Genomic DNA, 19,739 nt, shown 5'->3' on the forward strand with positions numbered 1-19,739 from the left:
AAGCACTCTAAAAAGGTGTTGTAAAATTCACTTCGTAGAGCACGCACTTGAAGCAATTTAAAAAACAGATATTAAAAAGAACAATTTTACGCATCTACTTATCGACCTTTTATATAGACAATTACGGAACAGGAAAAACAAGCGATCGAATAAGATGCAATAAAAAAAAAATACCTTTGAAGGTTAATATTCACATTTTACCCTCAATTTATTCATTTATCCATCAACCTTGTAACGGTGGGGGCGCTGGAGCGAAATAATAATATAATATTTTATCTTTCGAATGCATCTTCTGCACTGCAGCGTAGGGCCGCGCGAGCGAAAAGCCATGTTTGCCAGAGAGTAATCGCTATCTGATGAGGTCAAGATATTGGACGCTATTCCAAGTGTATCGACCACGATCGTGCTCAAACTCATAACTCATGTCAGCATTCGCACTTTACGAGCCTGAACCTGAAGGCGCCTAATTTAGTCATTAACGTCCGAACGCTCCTCCGGACGGACGAAATAAAGCACGGGTGCGAGAATCATGCCAAACAACAACCCAGCAAGTCAGTCGGGCCGCCAATGGTTTGAAGCTATCGATTACATTACACAGTTCGCGTAATCCGATTAACCTCTCTCACTCTTGTTGTTGCTTTATAAGGGAGTCACCCCGGCATTCCTGCCCCGGCAAACACAGCACAAAGAAAACGGTTCCCCACATCCCAGATCACAAGGACGATCGTGATGCGCTGATGATGAGCATGATTTCCAGCCGATCGAACACCGATGGATCACCCAATTCCCTGCCCGCCGCGGCGCTCGGGGCGCTCTTTCGTTACCCCTGCTTGTCCTCCAGCGCGTTCTGGTTCTGGTTGACGAACTCGGACTGCTCCATCTCGGTGATGGTCACCTCGCCGGTCTGATCGGACGACTCGCGGCGCTTGGTGGTGGTGGTCTTTTTCACTTTACGCGTCTTCTTCACCTCGACCGTCTGCGTGCGCATTACATCAACGTCGGCCATTGTAAACCGATAAAGCTTTTTTTACGGTCCGGTAGAGTGTTTGGAAAATGTGGAAAACTCGAGAACACGATCGCGAATAATTGTCACTACTTAGCGCTCAATACCGGTTGACTATGAAACAATTTTTGTTTTGTACGTTTTTGCGTTGTACAGGAAAAACAAAACACCCGCTAGGGAAAAAGGGCAGTAAGCACTTGTTCTCCACGAGAAGAACCTTTCGTTACTATGTTTAAGCTAAGCTGGTCGCGAACTGTGTGAACCGTGCGTGTTCTGCTCACGCCAGACTGCCTTCGTCGGGGTGCACAAACGGGTTCCCTCTTCCCACCTTCCCACCAACAATCCTCCGCTTCAGGGGTGGGCTCAACGGAAAACGGATCCCCGCGCACTATCCTTCTCTAACGTAAGGTTTGCCGTTAGAGGTTGTGCCGAACCGCGTGTACGCAGAGTGAGTACGCCGCTAAAATTTTGCGCACGTTTTACTGGGCCAGGCGAAAAAATGGTGATCCTTTTTCCACCCGGTTCGGGACAACAATTTCTGGTCGTTAGTGCCACACACACACACAACGGGAAAACTTAGCTACCGTTATGCATCCGTTAAACGGAGCCGTTACGGAGACGACGTCATGTATTGGTGGCGTTTGGGTTGTGAAAGAGTTTGCGCAGATGCGTGTACGGGGCTGTTGCGTTCTTTACGGGACGTGCCATGCAGTATCGCATTAAACAAACGATAGGAAAACGGAGTTCCAGCTTGTTAGAGCGTGAGCATGAATAGCGCAGCGCCTAGATGGCATAGATGAGCACATCGTGTGTAGGATTTAGTTTAATTCTTTTTGCTAAAATTTGGCCAAAAAAAATGTGAAATATCACAGCTTTACCCTTGTTTCAACATTATTAACAATTACTGAACTATGCGGTTGTACTCTTTCGAGAGATTTCTTGAAGGAAACATTCTTTGATAATAATCTTTGAGCATTTTTAGATAACAATATCATAAAGGACGTTGTAAAACTCTTGCAAGAAACATTAAGAGAATGGACAACCCATAGATTCCTTTACCGAGAGTACTAAGAAATGACGGAAATAATTTTTTTTATTATTACCTTGTCAGTACAAATTACTAACAAAACAGGATGACTCACAACAAATCAACAGCTTAGCATGCGTACGTGGAAAAACGGAGGAAAAACAGCCACGATCACGCGAGCAAACGCACGAACGGGAGCCAAAACAAACGAACGGACCCGGGGACACTCTCCACACGGAGTTCCCTCCCCAACGGAGCAAAAGCAAAACACACATCCGTTGCGTTATTTTTAGATGCCAAAACATACGCAGAGACGTTCGACGCACGGCCATTACCAGCATTGGTTTAGATCGGAACGTGGCACACGCCGTTTAACGGATTAACGCCCGTTATTATCAAAAATATGATACTGCTGCGCATTCAAACGCGTTCCTGACCCCGAGCGGCTCACAACAGTTCTCGCGCGCGATCGCTCTCGCGCATTTTCTCGCTGTTTCATGAATGAAAATTCAACATCGTATCTCGCTTCCGCGCTCTGCCAGCATCTTTTTCTATCGCCTTAGTCCGATCGCTAGTCCGAAGCGAAGAGTGGAGCGATCGTTCCCGACAAGAGGTTTTCGTCAACCGATGGCAATAATTTCGTGACTGCACACGACCCGAACAAAACTCTTTACCCATGTGTGCGGGGGGTACCACCATTGCCTCGTTAACCACACAGCTTCCCGGTTTTTCTACCGATTGTTCTTGTCTGCGTTTTACGCGCTACAGTACACAGACGACAGACGAATCTCGTTGGTTGTTTCGGGTGGGGCAGAGGACAATGGTTTTGGGGGGCCGTCGAGCGACAAGAGGTCAAAGAAACAATTGGCCCGAGTAGCAGTAGTAGGGAAAACCAGCGAACAAGAAGAAGAAAACAACAATTCAGCTACAAAACTGTGAAGTGATTTTTCCTTCATCGCGTCGTGAGCGCACACGCCTGGTCCATATGGGTGTTCCATTTACATTTCTGTCCGTCCTCATCATTTCGAATCCTTTCCTAGCGGCGGCGTAACAAGACCTGGGTGAGGCACTTGGTATGTTAAAGCTGTAGCTTGTCGGAATATGTGGTGCTTTGTAAATAAAAAGTAGCCGACATAATTGGAAGCCCGGTTGTGAGTGTGTGGTGGATCATTGAAGGAGGTATACAGAGCAAAAACAACAAAACGAGTTTAATGACCGCTTATCATGCGGACGGTTTGTAAAGAAAGTTTGACAGCAGCCGGTATTATGCGGGTTTAATGGGTAGTTAGTTTGGGACCTTTGATGTGAGGATCGCAAAGAAACAAAATACGAACGAGAGTGTCAGAAATTATATTTTTATTACAATATCGCAGACAAACTTGGTGGACTAACGTAAAATATTGTTGAGAAAAAAATACAATGGCTAATACAAAAAAAGATAACGAAAAGTTCGCCCTTCGATACTAATTCATAGACCAGGGTAGTATGTTTTAAATTAAATATAAGCCAACGAGCGATAAACATCAAAACAACAGAAAAAGTACAATGGGATTGCACAGAAACGCTTAATGGGACTGGAAAACCCTTTCACTGAAGAACAAAAATAGACACACACACTTCACCAAAAAACCATGGAACGCACCGAACGACTGCTAGGACATTTTGCAAAATCCACAGACCACAGTGCTAAGGTCAAAAAGTGGCCCCCGGCCATACGATGTCGCCCACCTGTTTGCGCGTGTCTGGTGCCCTTGGAGTGTCGCCGTTTCGGTTTGCTGCTTCGGACAGCGACGACGACGACGACAAGCTGTGCTAGAATGGGCCGGTACGGTGGAGTACTTCCTCTCTGCACTTGCTTTGCAAGCGACCCTTCCGGGCGCAACGCAAATGTACAAAAGCAACTTGCTTGTAACGTGTCGACATGTTTTACCATTTTTCAATAATTAGAGATACGCAGGGGCCCAAAACGGGCGGTGAAAACATTGCCGATAGCGAGAAGCAACAGCGCTGCGTTGTGTGGATGTGTGGGATGGAGAACGCCGCAAGACCCTGTGTGTAATGAAACACCTCGTAGGCTGTGCTGTTTGTGATGGGTGCCGGCTGCCGGGAGCGTGATTTGGCATCATTTTTCAAGTGCAATCGTACGCCGTCATCATCCGGCGTTGTCGATGGTTGTCATCTGCACGAATTCTTTGGCTAGATTCGGAAACACACCTAACCGGTGGTTTATGTTAAAATAGCGAGTATTTATACGTACTTATTGTTGCGAATAGAATGACTTTCAAAGATCAACATGTTCCGATTTCAGAACGTATGACAAGGTAGGATTTGTTTAAGGACATTTGTGAGAACTTTTTCATGTTCCAAAATGTAGTTATAAATATTATAGAAGTCATTGTAGAAAAATGGCTATTATTTAAATGATTCGAATAAAACCTATTGTGTAATATAAATTACCGCTGTAATTATGCTTAACGATGTATTTGATAGCGACGTCGGTCCCATCCGGATCATATCAACAGTAGCCTGAGACCTGATCATCCAGTTATAAAGGTAAATAAGACCAAAGAAAGCCAGAAATAGACCTGTTATTCCTTAGGTTTTTCTGCCGAAAAAGAGCAAAAACAGGCAAAGTGCTCTAGGGCAAAGATCGCAGATCTCAACACTCTGCATAATTTTGAGGGTAATGCCTAGTCAAATGTACTTACTAGTAATATTGTAATTTTGGCAGGGCATTGTCCTTTCTAAATGCTTGTTAAATTAGGTGGTTTATCATGGATACTTTATGTCAAATTGTTGTTGGCAGAATTTACGGCAGTTAAAAACGAATTAATCTTGGCCAGTGCCAGATGAATCAAATTCAAATTCATTAATTCGAATGAATCTTTGAATGAAACGAAATGAATGAAAGTGAATGAATAATTTCGTCGTGAAGCATCATTTATCTTTAGAAATCTTCAAAATCGTTATTGAAGAATCATGTTATCTTCTGCAACTTTCATGAAATCTCATACATTGATAATTCCTCACAGCTTCTCAAAGATGCACAAAGATTCATGGATCTCTAAAGAATCCTTATTTTATTAATTTGTATATTTGCAGCTTCTGAAATAGGAAATTGTATGCATATAAAATAACACAAAAATTTTTGTTTGTTTGTGCAGAACTTCTGATTAATATATGTAAATTACACAATTTTTAAGGATTCTCGAATATTTTCTATCTATTTTTTTTACGAATATAACTATTATTTATTTTTTAATGTGATCCGGTGTGTTCGATGTTACTGTACTGTACTGTACACATGTCATGAAAGTGGGTGATAATTTTTAAAACCTTTGCGCTGGATCACCTGGAACTGGCACAACACCAGTCGGTACTAATATGAACTCTGTAACCAATAAGAAAGTATCTGTCAATATGTAAAATAGGTGCCCATCTAAAGTGCAAAGATGAGTCAAGAACAATCCGCTAAGGAGTATACAACTAAAGCCCTGATAGTTATTACATTAGACAAGGGAATTTTTATGTCAAAGCGAATTGATTACTAAAACTCTTCAATCAAAACCACCTAATGGCGTAGAGGGTGTGTGCATTAGAGATGAGAATAATCACTCTTTTCAATGATTTGAATCAGAGTCAAAGAATGGGTTTAATGATTTGAAACCTTTACTCACTCTTTTGAGATTCATTAAAGAGTATTGCAGTGCATTAATGATTTTACCACTTTTTTGCGTGTATACTCACTCTCACTCTTTGTGCCGACTGTATAAAAGACTTTGTGCCGACTGTGAGTAAAAGAGTAGTATAACTCTTTTGAGATTGAGATTTGAGGTTAAAGGAGTCATAAAAACTCTTCGTGCTGATTTATACTCATTCACTCTCTTGAAGGTTTCAACTCACTCATTCACTCTTACTCAGCGCGCACATCTCTAGTGTGCATAGATATCAATCTAAGCTATTTCTATTTAATAGGACGTCGCCATAGATTATGAAGCTGGTGAGTAGCGTTCTATTGCATTGTTCTTCCATGATTTTCAACAGAATCTCAATATGCTTTCATCTTGCTTAGGGTACCATAACCTCGAAGATCGAAAGATTGTCATTTCTGACTTATTAGAATTATACGTACTTGTATATTCATTCCCACAGAGAAACAACCTGGATGAACCACCGCAATAGGTTAACTAAGAGAAAACATATGAGCACCTGCCGCTGCTTTGCATTGTCTAAGACTAAGTCAAAACCTCAAAAACCCAACACCTTCAGGAACTGCTTCAAAAACTTAATTTATCCCAATCGAATAGCATCATAAAGGAATACTTATTTCAAAACAGTTTGTTGTTTCGAGCGGCTGTAAAACAGTTTATGCTTACTTGAAAAATCAATTTAATCGAAATCGCTCTACTTTACGAGCACGTATGGAAAAGTATGGTTTAATCTGCTGTTGATCAGCGGCAGACGACCCAGACGGTGCCACGTTTAGAATTAAAGGCAGCATCTATTCGCGGCTTTACGTCATATAACGCTTACCATCGTACCTTGTATCGGCGCTTTCTGCGTCATAAATTTAACAATAAGTTTTGAGAACCAAGAATACATTTTTAGGATGAAAAAAACATAAAATCCCGCAAAGACAAACAGTCGACGATCGTCACCGTTATATCGGTTGCTTATTTTCGCGATTGATATCAATCCTCAGTTTACCCTAGCAAAAAGAGGGAAACAACATATATAAAGAGAGCACGCTTATTGTAAGCAGAAAACTTCCTCCCGCGCAGTGTAGGACGCTCTGAAAATTCGACAACTAGAATGAATTTTGTTGTTTGTTTTTTTTTTTGGGTTTGCCTCCCCAGGCATTAAAGGCAAGCCCGAAACCGGGCGCTTCGGTTTTGACGATGGAGGCGCATGGTGGTAAACTGTTGTCGTTGGGGTTGTTTTTACTAACCACCGTTAACGGTTAAGGTCACTTTTGCGCTCGTTACACATCAAAATGACTTCACACGTCGTTGGGAGAAATGGTGGAAAACAAGAGTTTGTAACAAGAAAATAGCAACAAACAGCGTCGCGGTCCGAGAGGAACAAAAAAAAATGGAAACAAGTATTGCGCCCCCGCCCGATTCATGGCGTTTCGAAGGGAATTGATAAATTTTCACACGTCACCCGTCGATGACGGAAAAAAGACATTAAAAAAGAAGTCACACGCATCACGCGGAATCTTCACGGTGTTGAGCCAATAACATGCACAAAAATAGCGCACTGATTCATTTCAGGGAACGCGACGTTCCAGAGGTAGGAATTATTCAATCATTTAGTATACATAAAATTTATGATACAAAAAAATCCAATTTCGTGAACACCAACCACCGCAATAATTACTACTGACGATCTAACCGGGAGCATCTCACCATTCCAAACGCGCCGAACACTGATCCCAATAATCATGCTTAATTACCCAGCGTCTGTTTTCTTTGTTTAATTACCATTTCCCAAATTTGTCATACGCTCAAAAGTGTGAAAAATGTTAATCCCGAAGGACGGTTAATTTATTGAAGCCAACGAACAGCCAACAACACTACGCTAAAGCTGCAACAAACCATCCCTCCTTCGCGGGTGGATAAATAAATAATCTGCTACACCGGGGGACTCATAAACCGAATGGTGTAAATATTATCCCATCCGTTTTGGTGGTTCGATTTTCATTCAAACGACGAATTGCCACTTGCTTTTTTGTGGCGGAAGTGCGCCGACTTTGTTTTTGCACAACCACGATCCGGTTGTCGTGTTCGCGCGGCCTTCCTGTTAGGGGAGGGGGGATAAGAAGTTTAAGCCAAATAAAAATAAACTCAACTGGCTGAGACTACGACTGAGCTAAATAAACCGGCCTGTAAAGCCATTCGGTGGCGCGCAAATCGAATTGGAAGTAAAAAGATTTTTTACGATTTTGCGTTACAGACTTTCCGCTACTTTTCACCTACCCCAAACGATCAGTAGTCACAGTGGTTTCGATGCGCTTTTACGAGTAACCATAAATCAATGGAATCTTGTGTGGTTTCGTGTGTGTACTGCTTGAGCAGGACGACGAAAGTAGACGGCTCTTTAAAGATGATAAAAATTAAAGTCACAGCAAATCCTCTTAACGCGCAACTGGGAAAATGGGTTTAACGTCAAAAAAAAAAGATATTACTTTTCAACTTGTCTGTACGTGAAGGAGCTCGTTAGCGGTATCGTCACGTAAAGTTGTGAACCGCCAAATAGCACTCCAAAAGACGCTACAAAAAATAATGCGCACAGTGCTCAAGCGCTAGTTAACAACAATACACACCAGCGCCTGCTATGCTGCTGTGTTGGAGCAGCACAATCTACTTGCGGGCGGTGTCGGTGGGTGAATCGGAAATAGATTTGACGGAAGCAGCGCGTTGACAGATGTGGGTCGAATGTCGCGATACACGCGAAGCGGTTCGGGAGGAAAACCCCGGGAAGAAAATTAGTTGGGCAACTGGTCAATCGGTTACATCGGTTGTTACCTTTGAGTATTGTTTAGTCGGTTCTTTCGTCACCTGATCAGAATAAGTCAGGAGGCGGTTTTGTATCCGTGGCTTACCTGTGAGAGAGAAAATAAAAACATCGAAACATGAGTGTATGTCATTTGGTTGTTCTTTAGAAGATATAGATGATGTAGAGAAAATGGAACACACGAGGTTTGTACGGTGTAACAAAGCGTTGATTATTTAATTGCTAGCGTTAATTGTACGAACAAAAGCACATAAAACGAATCCCATAAGTTAAAACAAGTTTAAACGTGTTAATCATACAGTTATCATATCGAACTCCTAATTCGTTTGAAATAAATCAAAATAATGTTAACCCTAAACCATAAAACTAATCATTCGAGCTTGATCCTTAGAGAAGAATCATTGGTATGGGAGAAAAAACAATATTTTGAACATGAAGACATTGTTGAAATTATATTGTTTACGTTATAACATACCAAAAAGTAGTCCGTTCTGTACACAACAGAACACCGTAACTTTCTGTTTATGCTCAATGTGTATGTTTATGAACGAATGAATGACTTGTTTGCACCTTATACTGTCAAAATTGCACGTCCTTGCTAGTGTAGCCCCTCTTTAAGATTAGCAAAGCAAAATATCCCTTTCAACGAGTAAAATCTCACATAACGAACATTTGGCGTCCTAGAACTCGAGAGATCTTCAGAAGTTGTTCAAGGCTACGTCAGCGTAGAACTAATCAATCGTCTAATTACAATGTGACGTTGGTAAGTAATCTAGGTGATTTGATATTAAAAACAATAACATTTAACAAATTCTCACCACGCACATGGAAAACTCATAGCTCATACAGAGGAGACTGACTGCTAAGGAATTTTTTTTTTTGTTTTTTCTTCTTTATCGGCACAACAACCTCAAGAGGTATAAAGGCCTGCCATTTCTGACATTCTGTTGACGTTATTTACCCGTAGCCGGATAGTCAGTCCGGCGTACGGAGGATTGGTCCGGATGGGATTTTGGACCGGACCTGTCGTGCAAAGACCGGCATCGTTATCAATAAACTATCGGTCCACCCTAAATTGTTTCGGCAGCAGAGAAGAAAACCAATTCTTAATCAATCGAAGACATGCAGAAGATGTCATCATCCTGACGATGCAGTAGTTCTACAATTAAATGACTTGTATTTTTGTCTAAAACACTAACTGAGCAATATTAACACAATAACGACATAAAATTGACCATTTGAATACCATCCAAGGGAATCAATTACTAATATTTTCCCAATGTTGTCATTATATCAGGTTGATCGAATTAAAAATATGACGTTTAAGAAGGAGTAACAATAAATAACTTGTAAACTGTTTCTACTAAGCCATTGGCATTTTCGTAGAAATATAATGGACTAATTGTGGCTACATTCACGATGCTAAACTGCTAAGAATGTAAATAATCGAATTGCGCTTTCTAGTTTATTTTTACTGTTGGTAATGTTTCTTTGTTTAATTTCAATTCCTCACATTAAATTGTACGTCAGATGTGTACAGTATCAAGCTACGTTGTTTACGGTTGTGATTTAATCACCCATACTGTTGGTTGCGCAACTGAAAATTGCATTTTTTTTGTTTTGTAAAGCAATTCATTTCCCTCCACAGCACCAGTGCCCTCCTCTCTTGTATTTCTGCTTGCGCAGCGCGTCAGGATAAGTTTACCGTACCATAAAGGTCGGAGATTTCGTTTTCCAAACATTAACACCCGACTGCAAGTCAGAGAGCAGCACGGGAGCTAATAATGGTAAAAAGGGGTAACCAGTTTGGTTTGGTTGTAAATGCCACAGGCCTTGGCCGTAAGGTGTTGTACCGTGCACAACAAAGCGAAAAACTGGGGAGAAAAACCGTTTCAATGACCTGTTTATACGAAATCCGACGGCGATGCGTTTTGGTCTACAACCATCCCTACAAACACACAAACACACCTTGGGCGAGTTTGGTCAACGGCCAGTCGACGAACAGGGAATGGTGGTAGATAGGGATATGGAACAACACTTTTAACATTACCATCTCCTGGCTCTGGTAGGTTGGCGCTGTTCGCCGTGATGTGTGCTACATTAACCGCCCCGGGGAACCTGTGCGGCACATTTCCGAAACAATAAATCAACCAAATTTTTAAACCTCCGAAATACGCCCCGGGTTGCACGCAAGGGGCAAATTTGCCACCGTGCAGGATTTCGCGATGGATGGATGGATAACGACATGGCGCACACACATGGGCCACATGGCCGCATTTCCAACCCATACCAGCGCAAGTGCATTGGCAGGCAGGAGAGCGAGCCGCGAGTTGCTCTTTCCTGCCGGCCAGTGATGATCGTGCAAGCACGCGCGTCTTTATATTATGCACCCGGCACGATCACACAATCTTTCCGGAGGCGTCTTTTCCCTATCTGCCCCGTGCAAAATTGATGAACATGCCGCCATCTGCGTGTGCGACAAAAACCTGAACAGAAATGTTGCAGAGAGACAGAAAACAAACAAAAAAATATAGCAAATGGAACCGAACCAAAAATCGAATCGAATCGGTGGTGGCGTGCGCGTCTGAAAACAGATTTCACCACGCATGCAAAAGTATCTCCACTGAACATCCGAACGATCGCCGAACGGTTCCTTAGAACACTAATCGCCGTGAACGTAAACGAGGATGGAATTTTGAAAGTTTAATATTACATCTTCCATCGTCCGGTGGACGGGCCTGTTATAAAGGCCAAGCGAAACCAATGCACGATCATGAGAGCCAAGAGGTTATTAGCGAAGGAAAAAAGAACGCGACGCCGTAACCTCTTGACTTGGGTTCGGCCGCACAGGGTGGAGCAGCAGAGATGAAGGGAAACACTAATATTTTTCAACGCATATAAACACCCATAGATATTTCGCCTTTTTCTCACATATTTTCTGTCGATGGACGCTCATTAAGCACCAAAAATTCATACCCCTCGACCTCGAAGTAGCAAATGGATGAAAATGCCACAGATTGCGTATTGGGTCGGAAGATTCTACAGGCTGGAGTGCAGAACCTGATTTATGATCACCGATTAATCCGCACCGATTGATGTAACACAACAGGCAATATCCTTGCTTTGTTTCGAACCAACAAAGATATTCCAAATCATCGAGCGATCATTTTATTCCACAGCACACCTACGAGATGGTGACGGCACGAGTGTGCCCTTCCTCCAGTGACGCGACCTGGGCAGTGGTGACCGTCATGTGGGTAAAATTAGAACTATTGAAAAGAGTGGAAAATTAACCACAGTGTATTAAAGCACAGCATATGGCGGACGCTATTTTTATTCACCTGCTGCCGAGTGGCGAACGAAAACACCCTGCTTGCCATCATACCGTCAATAAACGAAGGCGAGCACATTGCACTTGCGGCGTTAAGCTATTTTCCATGCTCTGTTACTTCCGGTTGACATTTTGTATCGAGCACGAACGATGCTTTCTTCCCGGTCGGCTATTCCGTCTTTTGTGAGGCAGCATTATTTTTATCAACCAGGAAAAGTGTGCCTCAATAGGGTTGCTTCGAGAAACTATTTACCACAGAATATATGAACTAGTCCCGCAGCGGAACATTGTACGCACCGTAGTGCAGTTCGTGTTTGATTTATAGATCAATTAACTTCCTCCCACAGTACGAAGCGTTGCAGGTAGATATAGGTTGATTCACGATTTATTTATACATTAGCGAACATTTTCTTCAGTGGAATGTTTGTGGAGGGGAAATTTTCGTGTAGCTGACGAGCTGAAGATGTATTTTATTTGTTTCTTGTTGGAATTCAGAACACGCCAACTGAATGACCCAGCCAGTGTTGCGTTTGCCAATTATCGAGTCACTGAAGGAAACCGAGAATGAGTCTTCCAACAAAATTGTACGACGGCCAGCTGTTCGCGGTGCGTTGCGGTCATATTCGTCCGAACAGATGTAGGTTGTGCTGTGATGGACAGTTTAAAATTATGTGAAATTCCACAGAGCACCCATCGATGGTATGATGCAATCATGAAAACAGCAAACAGCAATTGGTACAAGATTGGTCATTGGTGAGATTGATATTTTTCGTTTAGATTTTTATTAATTTAAATCTTATACATGGATAAATTGAAGTAATTTCTACCTCCTTGAATGTAGTCGAAAGTTTTTGCAATCACATGTTAACAAAACCATCAAAATTTCAACGAAAGTACAACAATTTCCTTACTTTTGCACAAATTTTCATTTATTCTATTTATCTTTTATCAATGCTGTTTACAACAGTAGCTACTGCGACTTTCACTGCGCATTGGCGAAAGAGAAATAAGCGATCTGCGTTGTTAAGATGTAACAATCTGCTGCTGCTGAAGAATCATCGCTGTCCAACGATTTTGACGACTGTATAAATCACCATCAACCCCCCGTCAACAATTATCGTATCACACCGTACAAAACAGCGCAATAATTGTTGCAAAATCGTCTACCTTTCTCGCTTAATCTACGCCACCCACCCCCCATTGTGTCGCTGTGACGCTGTGGCGACAAAAATTTGCTGCACCTTGCACACACACACACACACCCTAAGCGCAAATCTGAATCTCCTTGCGCAGTCCTACACGGTGTCTATTTGTGGATTGGTAGGCATCACGATCGCTACGGTTGATCTGTTGTGCTGATGAAGCGTAAAATGTTTGGCTAGTGTCCCAAGTGACAACGGCCTAGGCTCAGCGGTTCACGCTAACCTCAGATGGTTAATTAAATTGTCAACAGTCATCCCGGACGACGACGAAAGGCTTTCGGGGGTTTGCCAAAAGTACAACAAGAGGTATACACGCATTTTGCACGCAAACAAACACACCATTCCATTCTCAATACTTATCGGTAGAATTACATATCGGCACACCTTTTAGTTCGATGGCAACTAGATTGCGGTTAGTGTTCGATCTGTTTGATACAGTTTCTTTCGTAGTAACTTTGTTTTATTGTAAAAAAAACACACACATACACACACACACACACACACACACAACCAGCTGCAAAAACATGTTGTCAGAGGATCTGGTAGCAATTACGGAAAGCAACATTTGTTGGACGCATATTTGTGCAGTGCTTCAGTATCTGCTCTTCGATAAGAAGCTGGTAAATGTTTCCAGTCCTGTCTGTGAGACGTTGGTGTAGACGAGAATGTTGATCGTGGTGTATTCTATATCGTTATTCGTTATTTCGTATTTCGTTGTGTACTGCTGGATGCGCTGTAGAGTTTTGCTGCCCAATCGCTTCCCATGAGGTAGGCGATAATGAGGCAGAAGAGTCTAGCGAAGGATGAGGTGTGGAAGGCATCGGTGAAACACTGCGACTCGGGGGGCCCAGGATTAAGCCACCCATATTGCCTATATCGAAGGCTAACTCATCCGGACTGAGCAGTGGCTGTTGTGCGTTACGGCTCGGTGTCCGCAAAGGCGTTGGTTCGCGACTTTTCGCTTCAAAGATTAATCCATCAAGATGACCGATTTCAAACACAAGCTCCTCTGGCGATATGTCTAATGGCAGAGGTGACACCGACGGTGTCCGGGACGTAACAACTGGGACGACGAGGCTCGGTCGCAGTGGTGTGCTAGTGTGTGGTGACGGTTGTGGTGATTCTAATGATGAAAGCTGTGCGTTACTCTCGTTCGATTGTTCGCTTATTGAGGGAATCGGGGTGAAATGGTGCTCGGACGGGGTGTTGTGGGAATTGTTCAATAATGGTGATCCAAGTGCAAGTGAAGAAGAAAACGTTTGTGAAGGTTGGGTAACTTGCGAGGATTGGGAGGAAAGATCCGATAGGTCCGATACTAGCGACACTGGTGACGGAGTAGCGTACGCCGGGGTCAGATTGACCGGAAACTCGCTGTGCTGCTTGTTGGAAGCATTCATTCTTTTCATATCCCCATTTTCGGGTGTATTGGGAAGTTCCGGCTTCGAGGGTTGCGGTGAATTGCCAGTAGATTTCGGCACATCAGTGGGAAACAACGGCGATCTCTCGCCCTCCGCTTGTCGGATAATATTTTCCACCTCCTCGTCGTCGCTGTCAAAGTCCTCCAGTGCCAAGTGACTCGTTTGATTGTCAGGAAACTTTTTAATCCATTCGACGTAGCTCACCCTGTGGTTGAGTGTGACTCCTTCGTGCGGTTGACTCTGTCCGTAGAAAGATTTCGACGACATTTCATCATGAAAGCGAGCGTCGGTTCCCAGCTCGTCCGTCAGTACCAAGCTGGGAAGTTCTGAAGGATATATGTAGGCTGGTTTCACCAGAGGAGGAGGTACGAAATTGATCTCGTCCATGCTATTGATGTAGTCTTCCAGCTCGGACGGTGACACGGAGAGTCGTTGCTCAGTGAAACTATCCATAAACGTCTGATCGTAATCAATCGGTGTAAGACTCCGGGCGACGCGCTTACGTTCCTTGTGCTTGCGTCTGGACGACGGCGACGCCGAGGAACCCGAAGATTTTGAACGTGCCGACGACGCACCTCGTGGTCTTGGCACTGCTAGCAACTGGTCGTTCTCGCCCTCCGTGTCACCTTCTGTGCCGGCATCCACTTCGAGAGCGGCCAGCGGTGAAAGCATCCGACCGGCTTGCTCGTTCACCGGAGTCACTTCACGAACCGACACGGATACGCTGCCGGGCCGGAGATCTCCCTAGAATTCGAGATAAACGAGTTTTAGAACAATCTTCACTCGCATGGGAGGGTCCGGAAGGGTGGTCCGGACCGGCGATTCATCGTTCCCTCGACCGGTACTCACAGCGAACGAACGTGCTGGCGATGATGATGGTGATGATGATAGGGATGTTGATGTTGATCCTAGAACCTGCAGCTGCTCTTGCTGCTCCGGGTGCGGAGAAATGGAACTGTCGCGTGAAGCGAAACCATTCGTGATCTTATCCAGGGATAAAGGTAGGGATGTTGGGGTTGATTCGCGGGAAGAACCGGGCTCGTCGTAAGGTGTCGGCGACCGGGGACGGGAAGGATAGGATGCGGAATCAAAAGGAACGAGCGGTACAAGCCGGTTCGAGATGTCCGAGAGCGGCAGCCGTTCGTGGGCAACGTAACTTTGGCCGTCTGCATACGGTGAAGGGGATTTGGATTGCATGAACTGTGGTATGGTCCGGGTACCCCCAGGGGAGTTACCATTGTCAGAGTCAGAGTCCTCCTCCACTGCTTCATCGTCTTGCACAATGATTTCGGTCGTCCAGGGACGGCTACTACTTGCCTTGCTCTCCGATGCTCCCTGATGCAGCAAGATCCTGAGGTCGGCTTCCTTCGTTGTGCGTCGCAGTGTCGGCCCGTCTGCCCGCTCCCGGTCCGGTGAGTTTGAGTGGGAGCTTAGATTCGACGGTGCTGATTCGCTCACGTGCAGCTGAACCGCGGGCGGTTCAATATCTTCCTCCTCGATCGACATTGAACGCGCGGGACGCAACACAGCGTTCTCCTTCATCTCCTCCAGCTTGATATCGCCCCACGGTCGTGTAATGTTGGCGGCAAGTGTCGGTTCAGGTGATCGTTCCGGCACCCATTGCCGTTCGTCGTCCTCGTGATGGTGGCAGCTCTCTGGAATTGGGCTGATGTTATGTCGTCGGTTCATCGGATCAACTTCGTCGCGGCTATACACGATCGGGATGTAATCGTCCATCCGTGCGCACTCTTCATCCTCCAACTGGCTCAATCGCTCCAGTTCCTCCGCACGATCTTCCAACGATGTGGTCGACGTCACAGATCGCCGTTTCACTGACCTGCGCAACCCATCGTCCCGTCGTATCGGCCGGAACTTACTCGAACTTGGCCGTGGTTCATCAGCACCACCACCACTGTCGTTCGGTTCGTTCAGCACGATTTGAGGCACTGCATCTGCTGGCGACAGGTTCGTTCGATATGCACCCGACGGTTCAACACTGTGAGCTCTGCTAACCGATCGCGAACGAAGCTCCTCAATAATGAGGCTCTGCTCAGCTGTATTCCGCTCTAGCTCACTCATCTGCACGCTCATCTGCTCCAGTTGATGTTCCTTTTCCTGGCTTTGTCGTTCGAGAACGCGCAATTTCTCTATCAGCACATCTAGCTGGGCGGCACCTTCGACCGGTTCCAGTCGGTAGCCATCCTTGTAAGGAACACCATCCTGTGCAACCGTTACACCATCAATGGTACTCCGTGGTGCTGCATTCAATTTCTGACGTATATTTTCCTGATACTGCTCAAGCCCTTGTTCCGTGCCGCCGTGCTGTTTACCGTCGGGAGCATCCTCGATCGCGTTGGACGGATCCTCGCCGGAAACTTGATTGGAGACGTACGCGAGGCAGTAAATAAGATCCATTGCACCCACTCCGGCCACTAGAACCGATAGCATCACACCCATGATTGTAGTGGTATTATTACTCTCTTTACGCAAACGCGTTTGAAATCAACGAAACGCAGCGAGAAATGACCAGTTTTTTTCACCAATTCTTCAATTACGCAACAGCACAGGTTACACAACGGCGGTGCATATACACAATGAGCAGCAGTTTAGGATCGGTTCGTTTGTACCGCTTCACTGTATCACTGTAAGAACTGGTACACACATTCTACCGTAACCATTCGCCGCACATGGGCCTTGGAAAATTAAACGCACGGAATGGAAAACTGTGAAACGTGGATATCCGCGCTTTCCTTGAGGCGGCCAGACTTGCTTGGTCGATCGATTGTACAGCGATGGTTTAATTGCCGAATGCAACTGACAGCCGGAATGAAACTGAGGTAATCGACAAACGAATGCTGCGATCTGCTAGATTAGATGAATCGCATTTACCAACGACAGGCAAATCACCTCTAACACGATCACGAACCGAGCTTTTGGTGCGATGATACAAAAGCCATAGGTACAATTCAAATCAATGATTCGGGCTTTCTCTTAATTGCATTTGTCAACACGATGTGGTCCCAAAACGAGGCACGAGTCATCGTACCGATCGATCGAGTAATTATTTGCCGTATGCTAACGTACTGCACGATTGTAAACAAGCGGATCGTAAATTCGTTTGCAGAGAGTGGTAGATAGTATTGTTGCGCCGTGTCTACAGGTAGGAAAACTGCAAGATGGCTCATTAGGAAGCGTGCATCGAAAATAACCCCGCTGGGAATCGGGTGAGACGAGATATTTCTACTACGAGTTGTAGTCGGTGAGACTATGTAAAAGGAATGTGATTTAGGTACAAAGGTTTGCACGGATGCGGAGTAGCATGGTACAATTGATGCAAAGCACGAGCCGCGCACGAAGATAAGGTGCTTGGCATGTTAGTGTGAATTATTATTTTATAATTAATCATAGCGGTAAGTAGAGCGAAAAAACCACACAGAAGCAAGATGTTACAGTCAGGACATTTATTGCGTGTTTTTGTTGCTTTAGCCAATCTTTCGAGAGCCAATGATGTTCTTCATTCGAGAAAGCGGGTCAAAAATCGAATGCACGTTGTTGACATTGTTGTTTTAATCTCTTCGTGGTTGCGCTGGTGTCATATGTTCCGTGTGACTTTAATTGCAACTTCAACAACGTTCGTCACACTTACACCAAACGGTGACCATTTGTTCGGGGATCTCATAAATCTTATTCTTTAAAAGGTTTACAATGAGAGAGGTTTGCTCTTCGGTGTGTTCGTTGATTCGCCCAGTTTGTAAAATAATCAACAAACAAAACTCTACAACAGACAGCGATTTATTCCTTTTTATTCCGAGCCCTTCGAGCCGTCAGTGGCAGTAAGAATCCACGACACGCGATAAAAAGTGACACACATGCGACAGCGTCATCTATTGTGTCACCACACAGACATCGCAGACTGTATTTGCATCGAAACGCAGCCCAAATCTGTTTACACACGCGAACCCATCACCATTAGGCGTAAATTGAAATAGATCGAGAGTGATCGTGTCGACACCACCATGGTCGGGTTTCGGTGAGAGAGTATGGGGACTTCTTTTTTTTTGTATAAATAACTGTCGAACGTTTGATGCGTCACGGTGAACATAGATGCGGCAGTGCATTAGATTGACATGGCAAATCCTTTCCCACTGATCCCGCACTCGTGTGTCGACCTTCGGTTACGATCTAGCCGCTGAACCTGACCGCAAACGGGCCACCCTAGGTCGCCCTTTATGGTGCAAATTCCGACATTTACGCTCATGGTCATATGCCACAACATGTCATAAACATCAACACGGTGGTTTACTTGTTTTGCTCCATTTTACCCAGAATAATCTGCCAAATATTATAGCGACGGTGTAGCGCGAGCGCAGCAATTATAAGCAAAATCAAGGAAAGGTTTCCGGTCGGTTGATATTAGGAAAACTAATTACCTACGATATAATTTACTTCCGTTCCACACACCAACACATCAAATTGGAGCTTAAAATAGATGAATATGTTAAAGAAAGTCCTAACGATAACCTTCCGTGTATTTATATAATAAACATGCAAACAGAAAGGCAAACAAAATTGTACCACAAAACTATTCAAATGATGATGTTACAGAAAAATATAAATTTACTATTTTTTTTGATAATTTTATAATAAATAATTTGTCAATAATTTAGCAAATTGCCTTTTCCCAAGAAGTATGTATCAAACGCTTTTGTACAAAGTTTTCCTCTGGCTTATTAAGCTGGTTTGGTATATTTTCCTACAGATGGCGCTACGCAACACTGAAGAGAAATGTTAACGGAAGCTTCCTCACAGCTTGAATCGACCGGCTACCGTGTCATCTTCCCTTCTATGCTCCCTCTCATTGCAATACACCTTCTTCTTCACAGAAACATGAAAATTCATTCATCCTAATATTGACCTCATCACCTCAACATCCTCTCCGACGTAACACCCCATTAAGCTGTGGATGGTGGGTAACACAGCATGTATCTACTTAGTTGATGCTTCTGATGGGAATTTTATTGATGCCTGGCTGGATAGGATGGCCCCCTCCGCGACTGTAGGGGTGGTCGCCTTTCCCCCATTCGTTGGCAGACTTCCCGTCAACCGGTGGGCTTGCCGAATAGAGTGGTTGACCATGAATTGGCTGCAGTTACACCGGTTTGACGGTTGTTTCTTGTTTTCTCCTTGTTTATCTTCTTCATTGTCGATTGCATTCTCCCCTCGAGGCACGGTCTGACATATG

The 19,739-nt window shown here is 44.2% G+C and overlaps 2 protein-coding genes across 9 annotated transcripts in view; both read right to left on the reverse strand.

The window, feature by feature from the left end:
* Nucleotides 1-19,739, reverse strand: part of LOC128305463 (four and a half LIM domains protein 2) — a 78,941-nt gene that overhangs the window by 18,551 nt on the left and 40,651 nt on the right. The window contains exon 1 of one of the 8 annotated variants that reach the window (XM_053042920.1): nt 867-1,240. The exons of 5 other annotated variants lie outside the window; for them this stretch is intronic. In XM_053042920.1, coding sequence (XP_052898880.1) covers nt 867-1,006 — 140 coding nt within the window. In that variant the 5' untranslated portion in view covers nt 1,007-1,240. Of the gene's footprint in view, nt 1-824; nt 1,241-19,739 lie in introns of those variants that run through there. 2 more of the 8 variants (XM_053042919.1, XM_053042918.1) reach the window with 2 other exon arrangements.
* LOC128305462 (uncharacterized) lies at nt 13,581-16,954 on the reverse strand. Its single transcript, XM_053042912.1, has 2 exons — nt 15,347-16,954; nt 13,581-15,241 (listed from the first exon to the last, which is right to left on the reverse strand). The coding sequence occupies exons 1-2, from the start codon at nt 16,952-16,954 to the stop codon at nt 13,772-13,774; spliced, it is 3,078 nt and encodes a 1,025-aa protein (XP_052898872.1). The 3' UTR covers nt 13,581-13,771.

Source organism: Anopheles moucheti, chromosome 3 (assembly GCF_943734755.1).
Source record: "Anopheles moucheti chromosome 3, idAnoMoucSN_F20_07, whole genome shotgun sequence".
Lineage (NCBI taxonomy): Eukaryota > Metazoa > Arthropoda > Insecta > Diptera > Culicidae > Anopheles > Anopheles moucheti.

What these genes read in the sequence shown, in the direction of transcription:
- LOC128305462 (XM_053042912.1), bottom strand. Translation starts at nt 16,954, where the DNA reads ATGGGTGTGATGCTATCGGTTCTAGTGGCCGGAGTGGGTGCAATGGAT. An exon ending in CGCCAGCACGTTCGTTCGCT is followed by an intron (nt 15,242 to 15,346) that starts GTGAGTACCGGT and finishes CTCGAATTCTAG; the next exon opens with GGAGATCTCCGGCCCGGCAG.